The 18,676-nt window shown below is 39.1% G+C and overlaps 1 protein-coding gene across 1 annotated transcript in view; it reads right to left on the reverse strand.

Annotated features, from left to right (window-relative positions):
• cacna1aa (calcium channel, voltage-dependent, P/Q type, alpha 1A subunit, a) overlaps positions 1–18,676 on the reverse strand; it is a 149,318-nt gene that overhangs the window by 49,677 nt on the left and 80,965 nt on the right. The window contains exons 14-27 of the mRNA XM_055152342.1: positions 17,402–17,533; positions 17,197–17,269; positions 16,636–16,753; positions 15,349–15,416; positions 14,102–14,208; positions 11,956–12,006; positions 8,632–8,803; positions 6,811–7,211; positions 5,570–5,761; positions 3,427–3,773; positions 2,458–2,590; positions 1,319–1,448; positions 1,175–1,234; positions 976–1,082 (exon numbers count right to left, since the gene is read on the reverse strand). Coding sequence (XP_055008317.1) covers positions 976–1,082; positions 1,175–1,234; positions 1,319–1,448; positions 2,458–2,590; positions 3,427–3,773; positions 5,570–5,761; positions 6,811–7,211; positions 8,632–8,803; positions 11,956–12,006; positions 14,102–14,208; positions 15,349–15,416; positions 16,636–16,753; positions 17,197–17,269; positions 17,402–17,533 — 2,091 coding nt within the window. The remainder of the gene's footprint in view (positions 1–975; positions 1,083–1,174; positions 1,235–1,318; positions 1,449–2,457; positions 2,591–3,426; positions 3,774–5,569; positions 5,762–6,810; positions 7,212–8,631; positions 8,804–11,955; positions 12,007–14,101; positions 14,209–15,348; positions 15,417–16,635; positions 16,754–17,196; positions 17,270–17,401; positions 17,534–18,676) is intronic.

The following is an 18,676-nucleotide window of genomic DNA, read 5'->3' on the forward strand; positions in this document are numbered from 1 at the left end:
GACTAAAACGTTTGCTCTCGTATGTAGGCGACTGAAGGCGATGGTGCGATTTGTCCACGTTTGGTAGTGGTTCTGTGGAATGGGAGCGCGAAATGTTTTCTTCTTCTTAGGAAATTGTTGAGAAGCACTGATTTAAAGCAACTACTCCACCTCCTCCTCCTCCTTATCCAGCTAAGAGCCATGCAGATGAAGTAAGACAGTACCTGCTTTGCCTGGGTCACTGGTGAGAACTCTAGAACACCTTGGGCACTAAAGGGTTACAGGTGCAAAGAGTGGTCCCCACCTCTCACAGGGCGGGCGGGCAGGGGGAGGGGGGAGCAGGGGCTGTGCTAGGGGGGTCGGCCTGGAGGTATCAGGGGAGATGCTGGGGCAAGAATGAGAGTGGGAGAATCTATGTGTCTATCCTGTCTTATTTACGCTAGATAACTGATCAAATGCAGGTGGATTTTAAGTTTGTAGTAGTTTTATCTTTTTCATTCAGTTCTTAATACCTGGTTTTAAGATAGTTCCCTAAATGAAGATACACTTTCTGCTAAAAAATATCCTCCACTGACATAGAACAATATAAAACATAAAAAAAGAAAACTAATTCTAGAAAAGCTAGGTAATTGAACTAAAATCTAATACTGATTTTTACAGAAAATATCAGAAAAACTAGGCAACTTAAGCTATACAAACTTGCTGAAATTAAAGAAAGAGAAAAAATAAATCAAGTGTATTTAAAAATTCAAACTATTACTAATATTTGCAACTTCTCTGTCCGGATAAGTTATGTGATAATGGAAGAAGAAAGGTACACAACAAAAATGAAACACAAAAAGTATAGTTAAATAACGAAACGGGTGGGGGAAAAAAAAAAAAACTACAAACATGGCGTCCGTAGAAGACGTATCATGGAGGAGAACAGAAGACTGACAGGACAGGACAGGTGAGGACAGGTGGAGACAGGTGAGGAGAGGTAGCGGGGAGACTTACGTGAAGGCGAAGGCCACCAGAGCACCACTAACCACTATAAAGTCAAGGATGTTCCAAAGGTCCCGGAAATATGAGCCCGGGTGCATGACCAGGCCCAAGTCCACCATCTGAGGAGAAACAAGTAAACATGCACAAAATACAGAGTCAAGGCAATTTTTTCAAGGACTCCAGGACCATAGTTACTTTCCCAGCGTCTTACCTTGGTCAGCATTTCAAAAGTGAAAACCACTGTAAAGGCGTAGTCAAAATAGCGAAGCACCTGCACACAGAAACAGTAGCTTATGTAATCAAAATCCTCAGTATATGGAATAACTGTATTTTGTTATAAATGTGGCGGTCTCACATTGTTGCGTGGAGAATCGGGCCACACCGGGTCCTCTGCGGCCAGGGCGATGCTGCTCATGGCGATCACCAGCAGAATACACATCTCAAAGTAGCGAAGAGTACAGATGTAGTGACACGCCCGTCGGAAACTACACAAACAACAGAGGAACATGAAATAATCAGCAACACAAGGCCTACAGAGGACTTATTACTCATCATCTGAATACAAAATATTAGGAGAGTAACAGTACATGTATTCGAGCTAAACTGTTTTGGTGTGGGACATTCAGTTCAATGACAATGAGCAGCTGTGTGTGTGTTTACATTCTGCCACTACATTTGCCGCTACACAGAAGGCTCGGCTCTTTAATACAAGGGAACTCGTCCATGATTTGGGAGTCAGTGTTTTCTGCAGTGCTTTATAGTTAGGGTAGCCACCTTGACAATAATTGCCCCCCTGCCTTGAGTATTTCCCTCTCAACCACGTGAATTGTCTCGTCATGGGCCTCACTTTCGCCTTTTTGTCGGCACGGCCCTCGCAGATCTGCACTTACTACAGACAATGTGGACAAGTTGTTTTTTCTGGCGAAAAATATGAAGTTTGAGTAAAACTCCAGACACTTCCTCCAGCTCCTCCAGGGGGACCCAGAGGCGTTCCGAGGCCAGCCCAGAGACGTAGTCCCTCCAGCATGTCCTGGGTCTTCCCCCGGCCCCGGATAAATGGAAGAAAATGGATGGTTTAGATTAGGTTTGGACTGGTTCTGACAAGTCAAGAGGTTCGTACTAATTCTGATTGGTCCAGAGTTGTGCAGACCTTGTTTGGACAGGTCTAGACTTGTTTTTTTTTTACTGGTCCAGTCTAGATGATGGGGATTTGACTATTCAACAATGTGACCAGTTCATACTTCAGTACCAGGTTTAGTTTGTAAGTAGTCACAAAAATCACACTCATACTTTGAGAACGTAAAATGTCTACACTCCACTGGAAAAAGAAAAGGTGGGAGAAAAAGAACATAGTACAACATGACATTTACAAGGCATACATGATTGCTGACTGATAAAAATATTTCTGTCCTGTTTTAGATAAGTGAAAAGTAAAAAATAAAAGTTCAAAGGCAGGATATACAATCAAAGTCACATATAAACTGTGTGTCTTACGGGTTGGTGGTGGTCAGGATGAACATGGAGGTGAAAGGCACCATGGGTCTGGGTCCTCCTTCTCCTCCTCCGTCGTCGTCATCATCGTCGTCCTTTTTGGCCGGCAGAGGCTCCGTGTTGGCATTTTTATTGACTGAAAAATAAATATTGTTCATTAGATATACTATATATAATATAGCGTAATAAGAGTAATTTGGGCCCTTTAAATAAATGTTCTGCACTCTCAAAAACACTCTAAAAAAATCTAGTTTGACAGAAATACCTACAAGACTAGATACTGCGACTATTAACTAAACGCATGCTTTTCTTTAACACTAACTTTTATTTTGATACAATTATAAATGTAAAATTTTGTGCCTTCTTTATCATTATTATTAGTTTGCACAACCATAAATGAAAAAAAAAAATCCTTACTTTCTCCATTCTCATTTTGCTTATTTTGATACAATCATAAACGATAAACTCCTGTGCTTTCTTTATAAATGTTTAATTTTTTGATCTGTGAAGGGAGCAGGGTTTATAAGATTTATCTTCTTCTTGACTCTTTAGTTCTTGCAGCAAAAACAAGGCAAATAATCATAGAAATGTAAGTATTTATGTTAAATTTCAGATTTGTTGTTGTTGTTCTTCTTCTCGTAAAGCTGATGCTAACATAATAATAGCTTGAGCAATAAATAAATTAATAAATAAATTTTCATTAATAATAGTTTGTATGATCATAATACAGTACAATACAAAAATAAATAAAGAAATTATATTTAGTATGCATAGTAAGTAATTTATTTTGCTATATGTAAATATTTGAATACTTGCATACTTGTTTAGTTATCCAAACAACCACATTATTTTTGAATTTTTGAAACTATGTAATGAACAGGAGTTGGTTAATATAAGTTTTTTCTTCTTCCCATTCCTTTTTGAGAATTATGTATGATTATTGTTTCTCTCTTGGCACAAACTCAACTTTACCTTGAAGTATGGCATTCTTGGATGGGAAAATGGGCATGTCTATGGCGGTGTAGTCCGGGTGGTAGAGCCTGAGGATGCTGTTGGCGCGGTGATGCCCGATGTTGCCGTAGCTGTCGATGGCCACCAGGCTGCCCCGGGTCCCGCTGCTGGTGAGGTGCAGGGCGGAGCCGTAGCTGGGGGCCCTCTCCAGGTTGGCGACCAGGTTGGCGTGGGGGTCGCTGGGGGGGCTGGAGCCGGAGATGAGCTTGGTGTTCATGAGGTTGTCCAGGTCCTCGCTGTAGGTGCTGTCCTGCCTGGAGATCTTCTGGATGGGGCGCGTGGTGGAGAGGTTCGGGAGGCTGCAGTCCCTGGGGAGAAGAACGGTGAAATGAAGTTAGAAGATGCAAGTGGAGGTAGATTTTAAAACGTAAGGTGCATTATGTAACTTTTCTGTTAGAGGGCCTGCCAACTACCATAGTTTTAGGACTTTAAGGTGCACTGGATTATAAGGCGCATTAAGTGAAACAAACGGACGACACTTGAGACTGATCCCTTAGCCCAGGCGTCCACGATCCATTGGCAGATCATGGCGTAACTTGCCCGACGTTGCCTCCCTGTCTTGGTGAATGTGTATTATGAATGTGAATGCAGGTGGATCATTTAAGTTTGTTTTTTTTATTTCCTACGAGGACGACTCAAATATACAATGAGTAATAATGTGTTTAATGCAGCTTTGCGTACATTTGTTTACGTTTTAAAGAAATGAAACTTAAAAAAACACATGACTAATTTGCATAAACTATAAGCTCTGAAAAAAACTGCTCACTTTTTTGAGATTTTTGAGCGCCGTGTACTACATAAAATCAGTTTGAGGTCAGTAAGCACAACCTGGTGAGTGTTCTGTTGGGGGATCCATCACCTGCATGTCTACATGGAGATGTTTTGCTTTCACTGGAATGTTCCATAGTATGGCATTATGTCACACATCTAATGCTTGATTCCAGATCACATTGCATGGATTTGTCAGGCAGGAAAATGTACATTAATGCTTTGTTATGTCATTGTTTCCCTCAGGTGGGTTGCAAGAGAGTTTTTTTTGAGTCGCCTTGTCACAATCTACATGTAGGTCTGCAATATACAGTTCTGACACATGAGAGATCACACTCTGCAAAGATGCTATGACCTTAATGTCATTCTGGATAAGCATTTTGTCAGAATATCCTTGTCCTCAGTAGGGGCAATATTTTTATGCTTATTCCTTTCACTACTACATATACAGTATGTGTGAATTGGGATTTTCTGCGCTGACAAAAATTAAGACAAAGCACAGAAACAGACTGAATGCTGCGCCTGATTTGCTGTTGCGCTCTTCTCCTGCACCCAGACTGTAACACGCTACAAAAACACAGACAGGCCCACCTATCTCATCAGAAATGTTTACATGTTTTGCATAATTTCTAATCTTTTTGTGATTATTTTATTGACTATTTTGTTCCAATATTGTTGGTTCAATTGAATGTTGAAAAGAAAAAGAAATGGGCTACATTTAATGTCCAAATAGGCGACTTATGGATCCTTTTATTGATGCTTCATTGAAAACTTGAGTAATACTAATTGTTTATTTTATTTTGTGATTTACGATTAATGTCTATTGACTTAGGTTGCGAAGGTTTGTGACTTTTAAAATATCCTAACTTATCTCTATGGAGACAAGGACTTGATGCCAGCAGACCATGTTACAGGTCAGATCTGTGGAGAGGCGAGCCCATTCATAGTAAGAATGTATGTGTTTCAAGATATTTTGGTGCAATAAAAACAGTTGTTACAGAGTGAATGCCAAACCGAACCTAGCAGCGCTACAAAATGCACCCTTCCAATTTTTCTTTCCTCCTGGTTACAAATTTCAAATATGATCATCCCATGTCAGCGGCAATTACACTCATCGCCTGCAGGGTCCTATTTGAATTCCTGAATTGCTTGAAATTCTCTCAGTCAGTCTTCTAGATTTGAGCTGAATATGCTGGTGATTAGACAGCGCAGCAATCCTCCATTTTAAATACAGTTTGAGTGATAGCTGGAGTCCTTGCATAAACAGATTTTCAAAACTGTACATGAAAAAACATTGCCTGTCCTTGCACAAAACTGAACAGCTGAATGGACATACTTCCTCCTGTGTTGGCACATCCTCTTGCCCTCTCCGTCCTGGTTGCCGTGGCGACTCCTGCGTGGCTTCCTCTCTCCTTCCTCCTGCTCTCCCTCTCCGTTCCCTCCTTCCACTCTCCTCCGGTGTCTCCCAGATTTACCGGCGCCGCCATTGCCGTTACCGTCCTCGTCTTCGGTGCTCTTACGATGGGACCTGGGCCAGTAGTGGATTTGAAAAGAAAATTCTTAGTTTTTATTTGGACTGAAAAGCGATTCAGTTTTAGTAATCTAGTAATTCCTTTTAGTTTCAATAAACATAATAAAAAAATAATGTAATTTCTAATGGTCAGTGATGAACTTGTGTCTTTTTAATGGAGTGATTTACAGCCAATCCTCTGCCAGTAAAAGTAGTTTAGATCAGATATGTCAAACTCAGGCCTGAGATCATATCAAATATGTATTAGAGCTGCCCGCCGGATACAGATAGGCTATAGAGACATTATTTATTTAAAATTGTGTTATTATTTTATATTATGCTTGTTCTGGATTCAATGTTTAAGCAAAACTATTATTAAACATTTATTTTAATAAGAAAAGGTTTAACATTGCGTATCTTGAAAGAAGAGAAAACTATTAAAAACTAAACTAAAAAATATTTAGTTTGGCCCACAACTTAGTCCCAGTTTTTAATTTTGGCCCTCTGTGAATTTGAGTTTGACACCCCTGGATTGATCAAAAATGTTTTTAATAAGACAAAATAAAGGCAAATAGAAAAATATGCATTTCTTTTTTTGGTCATATCACCCAGCCCTATGTGTAGTTTTACATGAAATCGAATTCTTGTATCCTATTGTCACAATATTCACATAATTTTATTTACTTACCACTTATTGATTATTTTGACAGCGTATATATAGATTTTGATACCTTTTATTCTACTGCAGTTCCTGTTCTGTTCTGTGTGGTAAAATTTCCACATTCTAGGACAAAGGTTCTCTTACATTGTGGGGTGGCAAATTGTATAAGATTATATAAGGCAAGCAAAGGATCATGGTCTGTGTAGTTCTGTCCTCTTGCTGCTGGAAACTGCAACTAAACAAAGAACTCTGACATAAGATCTTACAAGTCAGTACATTGTAAGTATATTATTTTTGTGAGATTTTTAAAATTTTTTTTTATCATACTCACAACAACATATCTATTTATCTATCTATCTATTATCTTTTATAAGACTACCAAAAAATACACCAAACTTGCACCCACCTGGACTTCCTGTGCTCGGACTGCCCCCCTCTGCTGCTGCCGCTGCGGGTGTGGTGGTGCCTTCTGGAGGGCCGCTCCTCAGACCCCGGGACCACCGTAGAGTCCAGTCGAGAGTGCGAACCGTGATGGTGGAGATCTGATTTTCGACTGCGCCGGCTCTCTGCAGACTCTCCCCGCTCCAGAGGGGGTCTGGCTGGGTTAGCGCCCCCTCCAACGCCTCCCTCTCCGGGCTGTTCCTGGACCCTCTGGAGCTCGCTGGCGGGGGGAGGCTGGCTGTAGCAGTCGGCGTTGTAAGGGGTGGTTTTGTTGGTGTTGTTGTTGCGGTTTTCCCTCGGGTCCACCACTAGGGGGCGGTCCAGGTGAGTCTTCATGTCCGGGCGCACGTGTTTTGCGAAATTTACCTACGGGAAGTGCAGTGGTATAAATATGAAAAGCAAAAACTGTATACAAATAAGAATAGCTGTTTAGTTACTCTATCATAGTGGTTCCAAATACTGGGTTAAGAGTTTGTGCAGAGAAAAGGGTTATCAGTACTAAAAGGGATACAGGGTAATAAGACTACACAATTCTGAAAAAAAAATAAAAAAGTTCTGTGAAGTTCTGCTTTTGCAACAAATTTTGCATATATCATCACAGAACTGTAAACGTTTTATACATAAAAAGACCCTATTGACGGGGTATTTAGAATTATTGCAAGCTTTATGGAGAGAACATTTAAAATACATATTATGCATTATTTCTTTTGGTATTGGCCTTTAAACACGCTGGAGTACCTTTGCTTTGGCATCTCATGTGTTAGAAATTATGATAATGGCTATGTTTAGCACCACACATTCTTTTCCAGCAGCAGCACTCCCCATTCTGGGATCTAGAGTTGGCACACCTACTGGCAGGAGAGGGAATTACCATAAGAACAAAATAAACTAGGTAATAAGATACATGCCCAGAAATCTTAAGCTGTAATAAATGTGATTTGACAGCAGAAATGCTTAGAGCAAGTCTGGAGATGCTTTATGGACAGAAACAGTACAGGGTTTCATACCTATGATGTGACAATTCTGGGAAAATTCAAACCAAATGTTTTCTGAGACTAAGAGGCAAAGAACCTTGCAAACTAGATTACCGTATTTTTCAGACTATAAAGTGCACCGGATTATAAGATTACAATTTAAGTTTTTTTTTGTTTTTTTTTATTTCCTAAGAGGAGGTGTCAAATATATATTGAGTAATAATGTTTTTAATGCAGCTTTGCACACATTTGTTTACGTTTTACATAAACAAAACTTGCATAAACTATAAGCGCTGAAAAAACAGCTCGGTCCTTGTGAGCTGATCTGTCGGACTAAACGACACAACTCTACAAGGCTCCTGACTACGGTAGCCTTAATGTTCCAACAATCCATCAAGAGGTGCGGCTTCGTAACTTACCAAAGTCGTACTTAAACATTTTGACAGATTTTTAAGCTGCGTGTACCACATAAAATCGGTTCTAGGTCAGTAAGCACATCCAGATTTAATATATAAAATGCACCAGATTATAAAGCGCACTGTTAATTTTTGCGAAAATTACAAAAAATAAGGTACTCAAACCTGTGTAAATTTACTCTAGATTTACACTTAAATTTATGAGTTTTTTTTGGTAATGCACTCCTGATGAGAATGGCTCAACTTTATAACTTGCCTGCTCCACTCTCTCACCAGTATTGGAAACCACTATTTTATTCATTCCACATAAACTGAGCCTATGATATTTCAGCATTGCCATATCTTGTGTACACTGGTAGCACAAGCCTAGGGCCGTTGGGTTTGCCTGGTCTTTACATTGTTGTGCTCCTCCCTCCCTGCTCTTGCCTTCCAGCGGTCCTCATGGTCGATCTCGTTGTACAGGGCCTCTCGACTGGACGCCAGAGTCTGCTTCCTCAGCTCCTTGGTGCGCTGCTCCCACACGGACTTACTGCAACCTTTGCCGAGGTGGTTCTTCTGCTGCTCTTTGCTGTAGAGACAGGCGACACGGAAAAACAAAGAATTATTAAGGGTAATGAAAAGGTTTTTATGTGTGAACCTTATTGGAATAATATGTATGCAATTTTTTTGAGATGTCATATTTTGAGTTTGAGTTTTCTATAAAATGTGATCTTCAAAGTGAAAGATAATGTGTGGTGAAATTTATAGATAGTGTTCATCCACAAATCTAAAGGTTGGTGGTTTGATCCTTGAGCAAGACACTTCACTGGCTAGAATGTGAGGCATACTTCCTTGTGTAGTAGAGCGGGGAATGAATGCATAAACTGTTTTGATAGCACTAAAAGCTATTTTTTAAAGCTGGAAACTGCTACTGCAACTATAATTAATTTGTATAATCTTCCAAAATATGATCACAAACGCAGCCTGATTTATATTATCATCATTAAGATTCAAGACACCATTCAAAAGTAGGTTGTGTACTGAATCACATTTTATAAAACATTTATACAGGAAAAACCATGACATCTCCAAAGCATCACATACGTATCCTTACACCTCTATGTGAAGAACAAACAGTGAAAACATAGGTACACAAAACAGCTGGGACACACACGTTGGAGCACACACATTTCCGGCTGTACCTACTCAACCAGGTAATGCTGGTTGGGTACATGGCTCGCCAAAGTTTAACTTGAGCCAAGTTGAGCTTTGGAAAACCATGCAGGATGGTAGAATGGAGAGAAGCCAGAGGCAAATCTATGTTCTAGAGTCATATGCACCGCTCAGGTATAACAGTAGGATCCACTGTGTAAGTTTGCCCCATGTAAACACACACACTAAAATGTTTAAGTGTAATGACTAAATGAAAGTTATGAATGTAACTGTGGTTCTGTGAATCCCGGATGACTTGTTTGAGAAATGACTACTATGTGGCTAAGTGCTAAGTATGGTGTAATAAAACTACTCTATTTTACTTTAATAAATGTAATCAGTATTTATTTTAGATAAAACAAAATATCCTATGTTTTAAAAAGTAAATAGTCCTCAAAATGGTGCCCATAAACTGCCATGTGACTGAATAAACAGCTAAGGTTAAAGGGGCAGTCTGGAATTTTGGGCATAGGACCTTATTTCCTAGTGAGCCAGAGTGTTAGAGACGTGTGGAGACACTTTTTTAAATATCCCATCCAGTCCTTGTATTTGCAGAGGTCGCTGGGGCTAGGCTAGTGCATGTCAATGGCCATAGTTATCCTGTCACTAAAAACAGTCTTACCCACTCCACAAAACACCAAAAGCAAATTTATTATTATGCCAGACTGTCGATGTAAATGTCTGTGTTGATAGAATAATTTTAGAAGTAAAACAAACTTTGCATTTGAAGGATTTATGTCTGAGCAGCAGCAGCGAGTTGTACTTCTGATAGAAAGCCTGGCAGCGGCGGACTGATATATGAGAAAATAGTCCCTGAACATGCGACGATTCATGCGATGCAAGGTTAGTTTTATTTCAAATATTATTCTATCAACACAGACATTGGAGGACTGGAAGGAACATTTAAAAAAGTGTCTCCACACGTCTCCAACACTCTGGCTCACTAGGAAATGAAGTTCTATGTCCAAAATTCCAGACTGTCTCTTTAAGGGCCTGACAAATGATGGATTTTTATGTATCAATCAAGTCTAAGCTTTCCAACCAGGTGTTATGTGTCCAGATGTGTTATGGGTTACATCTGCAAAGTTCTGACCAATACATGAGTCCTACAATATGATACAAGAGATTAATCATGTGCTACAATGAACCTATGTTATTCCTGATTGGTGAAGGCCAAAACTGCAGAGTGAAAACATGGAATAGAATAGAAAAACATAACATAGATGAAGTATTGAAAGTAGATTAAAGCCACACTATGTAACTTTTCTGGTCGCGCACCTGCTTGTGTCCATGGAGATGTTATTGCTTTGCTTGGAATGTTCCACATGGCCTTAAACGTTATTTTTCCTGTATCAAATTTAAGGTGTTTATATTGCTGAAATCATCACCTGCTGCTTGTCACCATGGAACCAAATTACCGTATTTTTTGGACTATAAGGAACACTTAAAATCCTTTAATTTTCTGAAAAACTGACACCTTATGTATTAATTCTGGTTGTTTGTACTGACCTTGAACCGATTTTATGTGGTACACGGCGCTGAAAAATCTGTCAAAGTGTTTCAGTACGACTTTGGTAAACTACAAAGACGCACCGCTTGATGGATTGTTGAAGTATTACGGCTACCCTAGTCAGGAACATCGTGGAGTTAGTCTGACAGAAGCTGACCCATGGATCTATAATAAAAACTTTATTTTATTATTGTTCTATGAGCTGACCGCTTCAGCGCACAAGAAGCAAGCTGTTTTTTTTGTTTGTTTTGTTTTTCAGCGCTTATAGTTTATGGAAATTATCTGAATTTCGATTTTCAAACTTTTTACACATATAAACAACACTGAATTATAAGGCACATTAAACGAAACACAACAGTTCGATGGGTCAGTCAGACTTTGATTGGCGCGTTCATGGTGATTCTCGGCTTTGTTCAGTTGTGGTGTGTAGGGAGGGTGCTGAGTGATGAGTGTGGCTGCGGGTGTTTTTCGCCCCGTGGTCGCTGTCTGCTCCGTGCGTGTTTGCGTTTACTGAAGTTGTGCTGGGACACCTGAGTGGATTCGTGTATAGGGCGCTCTGGTTTGCGGGGCACGCAGTCATTTTTTGATGGGGTTGGAGGCTTAAGAGCGCGCCCTATAGTGCGGAAAATACGGTACTATGAAACATTTCATGCAATACAATAACATCGCCATGGACATACGCAAGTGTCGTACCCCTCACCAGAAAAGTTAAGTATTTTATCATTTTGCGCCCCCTTTCCCCCAATTCAATTCAATCATCTTGTTTGTCTAATCTTTGTACAATCATCAGGTCCACCACGGTAAAAGCAACAGCCATACGGCCAGGTGCAGCAACAGAAAAACAGAGTTTAGTTCAAATAAAAATAAGCCAACACAAATCATAACAAAAGCTAAAGAAAGCCAGGGAAAAGAATACCAAAAGGTCAGAACATATGTACAAGAAAAACGAAAGTGTCTTAACCAGAAGGAAAGTAGGTCAACAAAGGGAGTGAGAAATGAAGAAACAACTGAATAAATACCAGAGGAGAAAGGGGTCTGTGGCGTTGTGACATTCACTGTGTACTTTGTTGCTGAGGAGGGAAACAGCTAGTGAGTGAAGCGCTACAACACACAGGATTGCATTCCAAAAAACTCCAGGCTCCAGGGTCCAGCCCGAGTGGCGAACATGGAAATACTCAAATAGATTGGAATGTAACCCTTGACACAAAAGACATGGCTGAACATCGTACATATTACACTCTGACAAACAAACTAAAAACAAATCCTGTGCAACTAATTTACAGTGATTTTGACGGTTGGCACTTTTCAGACCCCCTTTAAACGTGCGGTACCTGATTTTTACAAACATAAAAACATGAAAAACAGAACTAGTTCACCTTAAGTGGTCTTACTTATTCCTCACTTTCATAAGAACGTCTGTGTGTCTTAATTATTTAGAAGTTTAGAAGTGCATTTCACAACTTTCCAGGCCAGGGTGGACTTTTGCCGTTACACTAATGCTAAGAACAACTAGCATGCTAACAGTGCACCAGCCTTTCTTCCTGGTTTGCAGACAAAAATACAGATGTGTAAACAGCACACAGCAGTCTTATTTTTGACACACCTTTTGCAGTACTGTATTTTTCGGGCTATAAGTTGCACTTTTTTTTCATGGTTTGGGTGCTCCTGTGACTCTGGTGCGACTTATATATTAAAATTTTCACACTGACAGCCGCTAGAGGGCGCTCGAGTCACCGAGTTATGTGTCAGTATCTGCTGCTCCTGTTACTCCTGTATCACTGTCACTTCACTCTACTGTGCATGTCTCCTGCAGAAAGAGCCACTGTTCTATCTGTATCATGTCAGTCCATCACACCATTACTTCTGTATCACTGAAAACTTTAAATTTAAGTGACTTCAGTGACACCGAAACCATCCTGTCGGGATTCAGAAAGGCCGGAATAATTCTAACTGGAACTGATGCTGAGTCTGACGACAGCTACACAGAGGAGGAAGCCGTGCTCTGTTTACCTCCGGAGGTCACGCTCAGAAGTAACACGGAAGATAAAGAATTCAATGGATTTAGTGATTTGGAGTGAGACGGAGAGTTTGGTAAACTTGTTCTGTTGTTTATGCTAGTTCAGTGCGAATTGTATATGTTTTTTCTTTTCTTCTTCATTACGCATTTTTTGGCTGGTGTGACTTTTACTCCGAAGCAACATATAGTCCGAAAAATACATTAATTTGTTTTTAAGATGACCACTTTCTACATTTCATATATACACAGAAAATATCAAATATATGAAACGAGATATATGGAATTATGTAGCAAAGAAAAAGACGTTGAATGACTAAACTAAAGTTTTTTATAGTATTAATTCAAATTCTCAAAGCGGCCACTCTTTGCTTTGTTGACAGCACTGTAAGAACTTGGCCTTAACACAATGAGCTTCCTGCCAAATTCACATCAAATGGTTTTCACTTCACTGCTGCGCCTTGTCAGGGTCAAGAAATAACAAAAGTTCAAACCAGAGTTCAAAGCAAAGCACGGTTATTTTATTAAGTTTTAAGTTTAGTGCCTTCAGTGAGACTCTTCAGTAAAATGTAAATTATCACGGAAATAAAGAACAAGAAGTGTGTCCAAACTTTTGACTGGTAGCGAACTGTACTGGTGCAAAAAAACGAATTTATATTAAATGAAACTGATAAACAGATTTATTTGGAGATATTTTTTCAATATATATGCACATTTTTCCTAGTATATTAGTGAGTGTAATTGTTATTAATAAATAATTAAAACAGATGCATTAAAGGGGATCTGAAAACTCTAAATCTGAATAATAAAAACATTTAAAAATCTGCAACTTAATTAAATGAATCGATGTTTACCCTGACAGCTCCGACACTGAATCACAGATATTAAGACTAAAAATTACACACATATGAATAGAAAATGGCAAATATCATACATGCATTTGCTGAAACAGACACAAATATGATTGCACAGTTGTGAGTGACAATCCAGAAAAGACTCTTGAATAGGACGTATGTGAGAGTTCATTAAACATTTTGGGAAAAATGCTACTCAAAATAAAACTCAAACTAATCATAATGGAAAAGTAATGTCTTAACGGATACAATAAACTAAAAAAGATAAGCAAAAATTGTGAAATGTCTTAAACTTACGCTGCGATGGAGAGATTTGCAGCAGACAGAGGACTGACTTCTGCCACTTCTTTCGCCTTTTGCAGAGCCATTTTCTGAGTGGCTGCCTCTTCCTCCTCCTGCTCATCCTGTACACAAAAACCACAACATCAACAAAAGATTAAAACTACAACAGTAACGTCCAAGATTTTACTATTTCAGAGTTTATAAAGTTAAAACTGCACTATGTAGATTTGAAGATTTGAAGAAATGCTACTTTTTTCCTCTTAAAAAGCCTTGACTTGGGGCTGTATTAGTGTCAAAATTTTTTTTTTAAATTAAGATAAAAAAGTTCTTTTTAACACTTATTTCTTGTTTTCTGCATTGAAATGGAAGTACAAAATCTATGGAAGATAATTTGTTCCATCAGATATTAAATATTAAATACAACTGATCATCTCGCTTTGAATATTTTAACTCTGAAAAAACATGATTTTTCTTCTGAATTTTAGTTGCTGAAATTGTGAGTGTACATTTTCAAAGTGTTTAAAATACAAAAAATAAAAAGAATCACCGTTTAAATATTCAGCACAAATATTTTCAAGCGTCAAATTCAACAGGAACAACAGTAGGAAGGTCTGTCAAATGCTTGGAAATCCATGGCGGTTTTAATGGTCTGGAATGTTTCACAGTTTGATACTGCACCTTTCTATCATCGTGGAAACCAAAACAGACCAAGTTACAGGTCAGATCTAGGGAGAGGAGACCACGCTCACAGTCAGTATGCTTGTTTTTCTCTGTATTTTTGAGCTATGACCCACATGTACTTTAATAAATGTAAGGTAGAGCTGTTTAATGTCATACTGTGGAACATTCCAGGCAGAGCAATGACACCTCCAACCGAAAAGCTACACAAAAATTTTATATTTCTTGCCACAGTCCAGATCAAGTAAGCAAGTAAGTAAGTAAGTAAGTAAGTAGTATGTATATCTAATTACAAAGTGGTTTTATCATCTGCGACCCAGGAAGTAGTTATGAAAATGATGAAATACTCACACTGCCAAGCCTTAAAATTAACTACTAATTAACTGTGTAAATGTAATGAATCTTCAAAAACATGCATATGAAAGGCCCGTCTCTCCACAGAGCTGATCTGTAACTGGGCCTGATAGTGTCACCTACTTGACTAATGCCACACTTTGGACAATTTCACTCGACAAACAGACAGCAGAGCCTTCACCAGAAATCTTTGCAGGTTTAAATGGTGTGTAGAATAGGCAGCAGTTTACCTTTGTCAGCTCCTGTGCGTTGGCCAAGTTGTCCACAGCGATAGCCAAGAATACATTCAGCAGGGTGTCTGAGCGAGCGCATAGGAACAACAAAAGTACACATGGATACAGGAAGGTGCTAAATGTCTAAATAAAGTAGAACAAAGTAATTATTGTGAGTAAAATGTCCTGCAAGTCAGAGTCCACACCCGCCCGTTAACCCGTGATATCCAAGTTAAATCTGCACCCACTCGGACCCGTTAACATTCTACCCGTTACCCGCCCGTACCCGTGATAAATCAGGGTTAGCCCAGTAGTCCAGGACTAAACCAGGACTAAACCAGGACTGAACCTACGACATGTTATTAGCAGATTATAAATATATACACGCTGCACCCGCAGAGACGATCGCCAGGACTACACCAGGACTGGACCAGGACTAAACCAGATCTAAACCAGGACTGAAAGAGGACTTAACCAGGACTGAACCAGGTCTAAACCAGGACTAAACCAGGACTGAACCAGGACTGAACCAGGACTGAACCATGCCTTAACTAGGACTAAGCCAGGTCTAAACCAGGTCTAATTTGAGGTCTAAACCAGGATTTAACCAGATCTAAACCAGGACTTAACAAGGTCTAAACCAAGACTGAACCAGGGCTTAACAATATCTAAACCAGGACTGAACCAGGACTAAACCAGGAACTGAAACAGGACTTAACCAGGACTACACTAGGTATAAACCAGGTTTAAACCAGGTCTAAACCAGGACTTATCCAAGACTAAACCAGAACTGAATCAGGACTGAACCCAGACTAAACCAGGACTAAACCAGGACTAAACCAGATCTAAACCAGGACTGAACCAGGACTGAACCCGGTCTAAACCAGGACTCAACCAGGTCTAAACCAGGACTGAACCAGGACTGAACCCGGGCTAAACCAGGACTCAACCAGGACTCAACCAGGTCTAAACCAGGACTGAACCAGGAGTGCAGCTGCCAAGCCGAACACCTCCACTGATAGTTTTATGTAATAAAAGCACAAAAGTCTCTCTCAGCCCGGTCTGGCATTGTTCTGGGAAAAGACCGGGAAATGGCACTTGTTTCCAGGGCAACGGACGCCCTGGTTGCGCGTCAAGTATTTTTTTCCTCATTTGTCGTTCATTTGATTTGCCTGACCCGCCCGTGTGCAGTCACTACCCGCCCGCACACCCGCCCGTAATCTTCCAGAACATTAAAATCCACCCGTTTCAGCGATTAAGTATTGTTTTCTTTGGTTTAGTTTTTATTCTGAGTAGAAAGGATACAGTTGCCAAAAAGAGTGAGTACGATGAAGAAGACAGAGAAGGCCATGCCCTTGTTGACTCCGCCCTGAGACTGAATGCCGTCGTACATCACGGCGTTCCAGTCCTCACCGGTCAGGATCTATTCACACACACAAAAGTTACATACATTATCTGGGTCAAACGTTTTTACAATTTGAGGGCGTAGAATCAGAATAGAGTAAGAAAGATACAGGTAATTATAGGAAAGGGAATACACTTCGTACACTTTGAATAAACTTTTCTAAAATAATATTGTAGATGGTGGAAAATAATAAAGCAACATTAGTATTTACCCAGTTTTAAATCGCTATAGTTTTTAGTTTTAAACGCTATTATATCACTTTTTAAAGAAATGTTTTAAGACATATTTTCTTTAATTATTTACAAATATTCAGCTCTCACAGAAGAATGTTAAAATGTAAAAATTAGACCAAAAGAGTTAAAATGGTAAATGAGTATCATGAGTTAACCAATGGTCTACGTAAATTACAATAATACTAAAATGTTACTGATACTGTTTTGACTGTCAGTCCGTGTGCTCACCTGGAACACGGTCATTATTGCTGCGGGGAAAGTATCAAAGTTTGTCGGAGGAGTGCCGGTTTCAAAATTAAATCTGCAACGACAGAAGGGAGTTAGAAATCATGACAACAAGGCCTGAAACCATCATTCCTCATTAAGAAGTGTAAAGAAATACGATTCTATACACTGTAATTTTGTTTTTAGTCTAAACAGAGTGAGCACTGACTGTCCTCCGAAGAGCTGCATTCCCAGCAGGGCAAAGACCACGATGAAGAGGAAGAGCAGGAAGAGCAAGCTGATGATGGACTTCATGGAGTTCAGAAGAGACACCACCAGGTTTCTCAGAGACGCCCAGTACCTAAAACACAAGCAGATGTGGAAAACTTGTAGCGCTCTTTTGTTTAATGTGTAAATAATATGTGTTTATAGTTCAGGGTTCCCACTCTATTTCACTGACAAAACTTTTCCGTGACTTTTTCATGTCCTAAAGTGAATTTTCCATAACTTTACCGCACGTGTATGTGTAGAATTGAGCAAACTTTCAGGGCTAAATATGGCGATAAGTTTATTGCCATATTGTAGAACACAGAAAAAAATAAAAATAAAACAGAGACAAGATGGACAATCAGATATGACAAGCCTGATTCCATATCTTTTACCTAGCAACCATAATCTTAAACTTGTCTAAATTGCCCAATAGTTATGATTAGACTAATAAAAATACACAATAACATCTTTATTTTGTTATTTCTATATTTAAACTTTCCAAAAAATGTGTTTCTTGTGTATAAATTGCCCCTACATTTTGGATAGAATTGGTGTTAATGAGGTTTTCTATTTTAGAACTCAGTATTATTTCCTGTATTTATTTATTTATTTTTTATATACAGGCTTTTTCACTGACAAAATTTCAAAACTTTTCCACAAATTTTTTCATGACCTAAAGTGAATTTTCCATGACTTTAAGGCACCCATCATGTGCAGAATTGATCAGATTTTTAGGGCTAAATATGAAATGTTAACCCTTTTCACTCACCTTATGTTTTGGTATTATAGTTTTTTAATATTCAAAATACTGTCAATTATGGGATGTAACAATATCCACATCTCTCGATACGATATTCTCACGATATCCATCTCATGGTACGATATTTAATACAAAATTGTGCGTATGCTACTCTTCTCTCGTCATCCAAAAATCCAAAAAAATTAATTATTATAAAGTGCATCATAAACAATTATTTCAGTGTGTAGATTGGACTGAAACAGAGCAAAGGATCATGGTCTATGTAGTTCTCACTGTTTTTTAGTTGTTGCTGCACCAAAACAATGAATTTAAGCAAAGAGACTTGAGATTCAATATATTGTGACGGCCCACGATTTTATTGTGAGACTTTTGACAAAAGATTTCAAGATATTTCGCTTATTGTTACATCCCTACTGTCAATGCATTTATTGTTTTCTCCTTTAAACAAAAGGTGCATATGTTCGGAAATAATCA

This window comes from Boleophthalmus pectinirostris, unplaced genomic scaffold, assembly GCF_026225935.1.
Source record: "Boleophthalmus pectinirostris isolate CB_2022bp ecotype Guang Dong unplaced genomic scaffold, ASM2622593v1 HiC_scaffold_17, whole genome shotgun sequence".
NCBI classification, from domain to species: domain Eukaryota; kingdom Metazoa; phylum Chordata; class Actinopteri; order Gobiiformes; family Gobiidae; genus Boleophthalmus; species Boleophthalmus pectinirostris.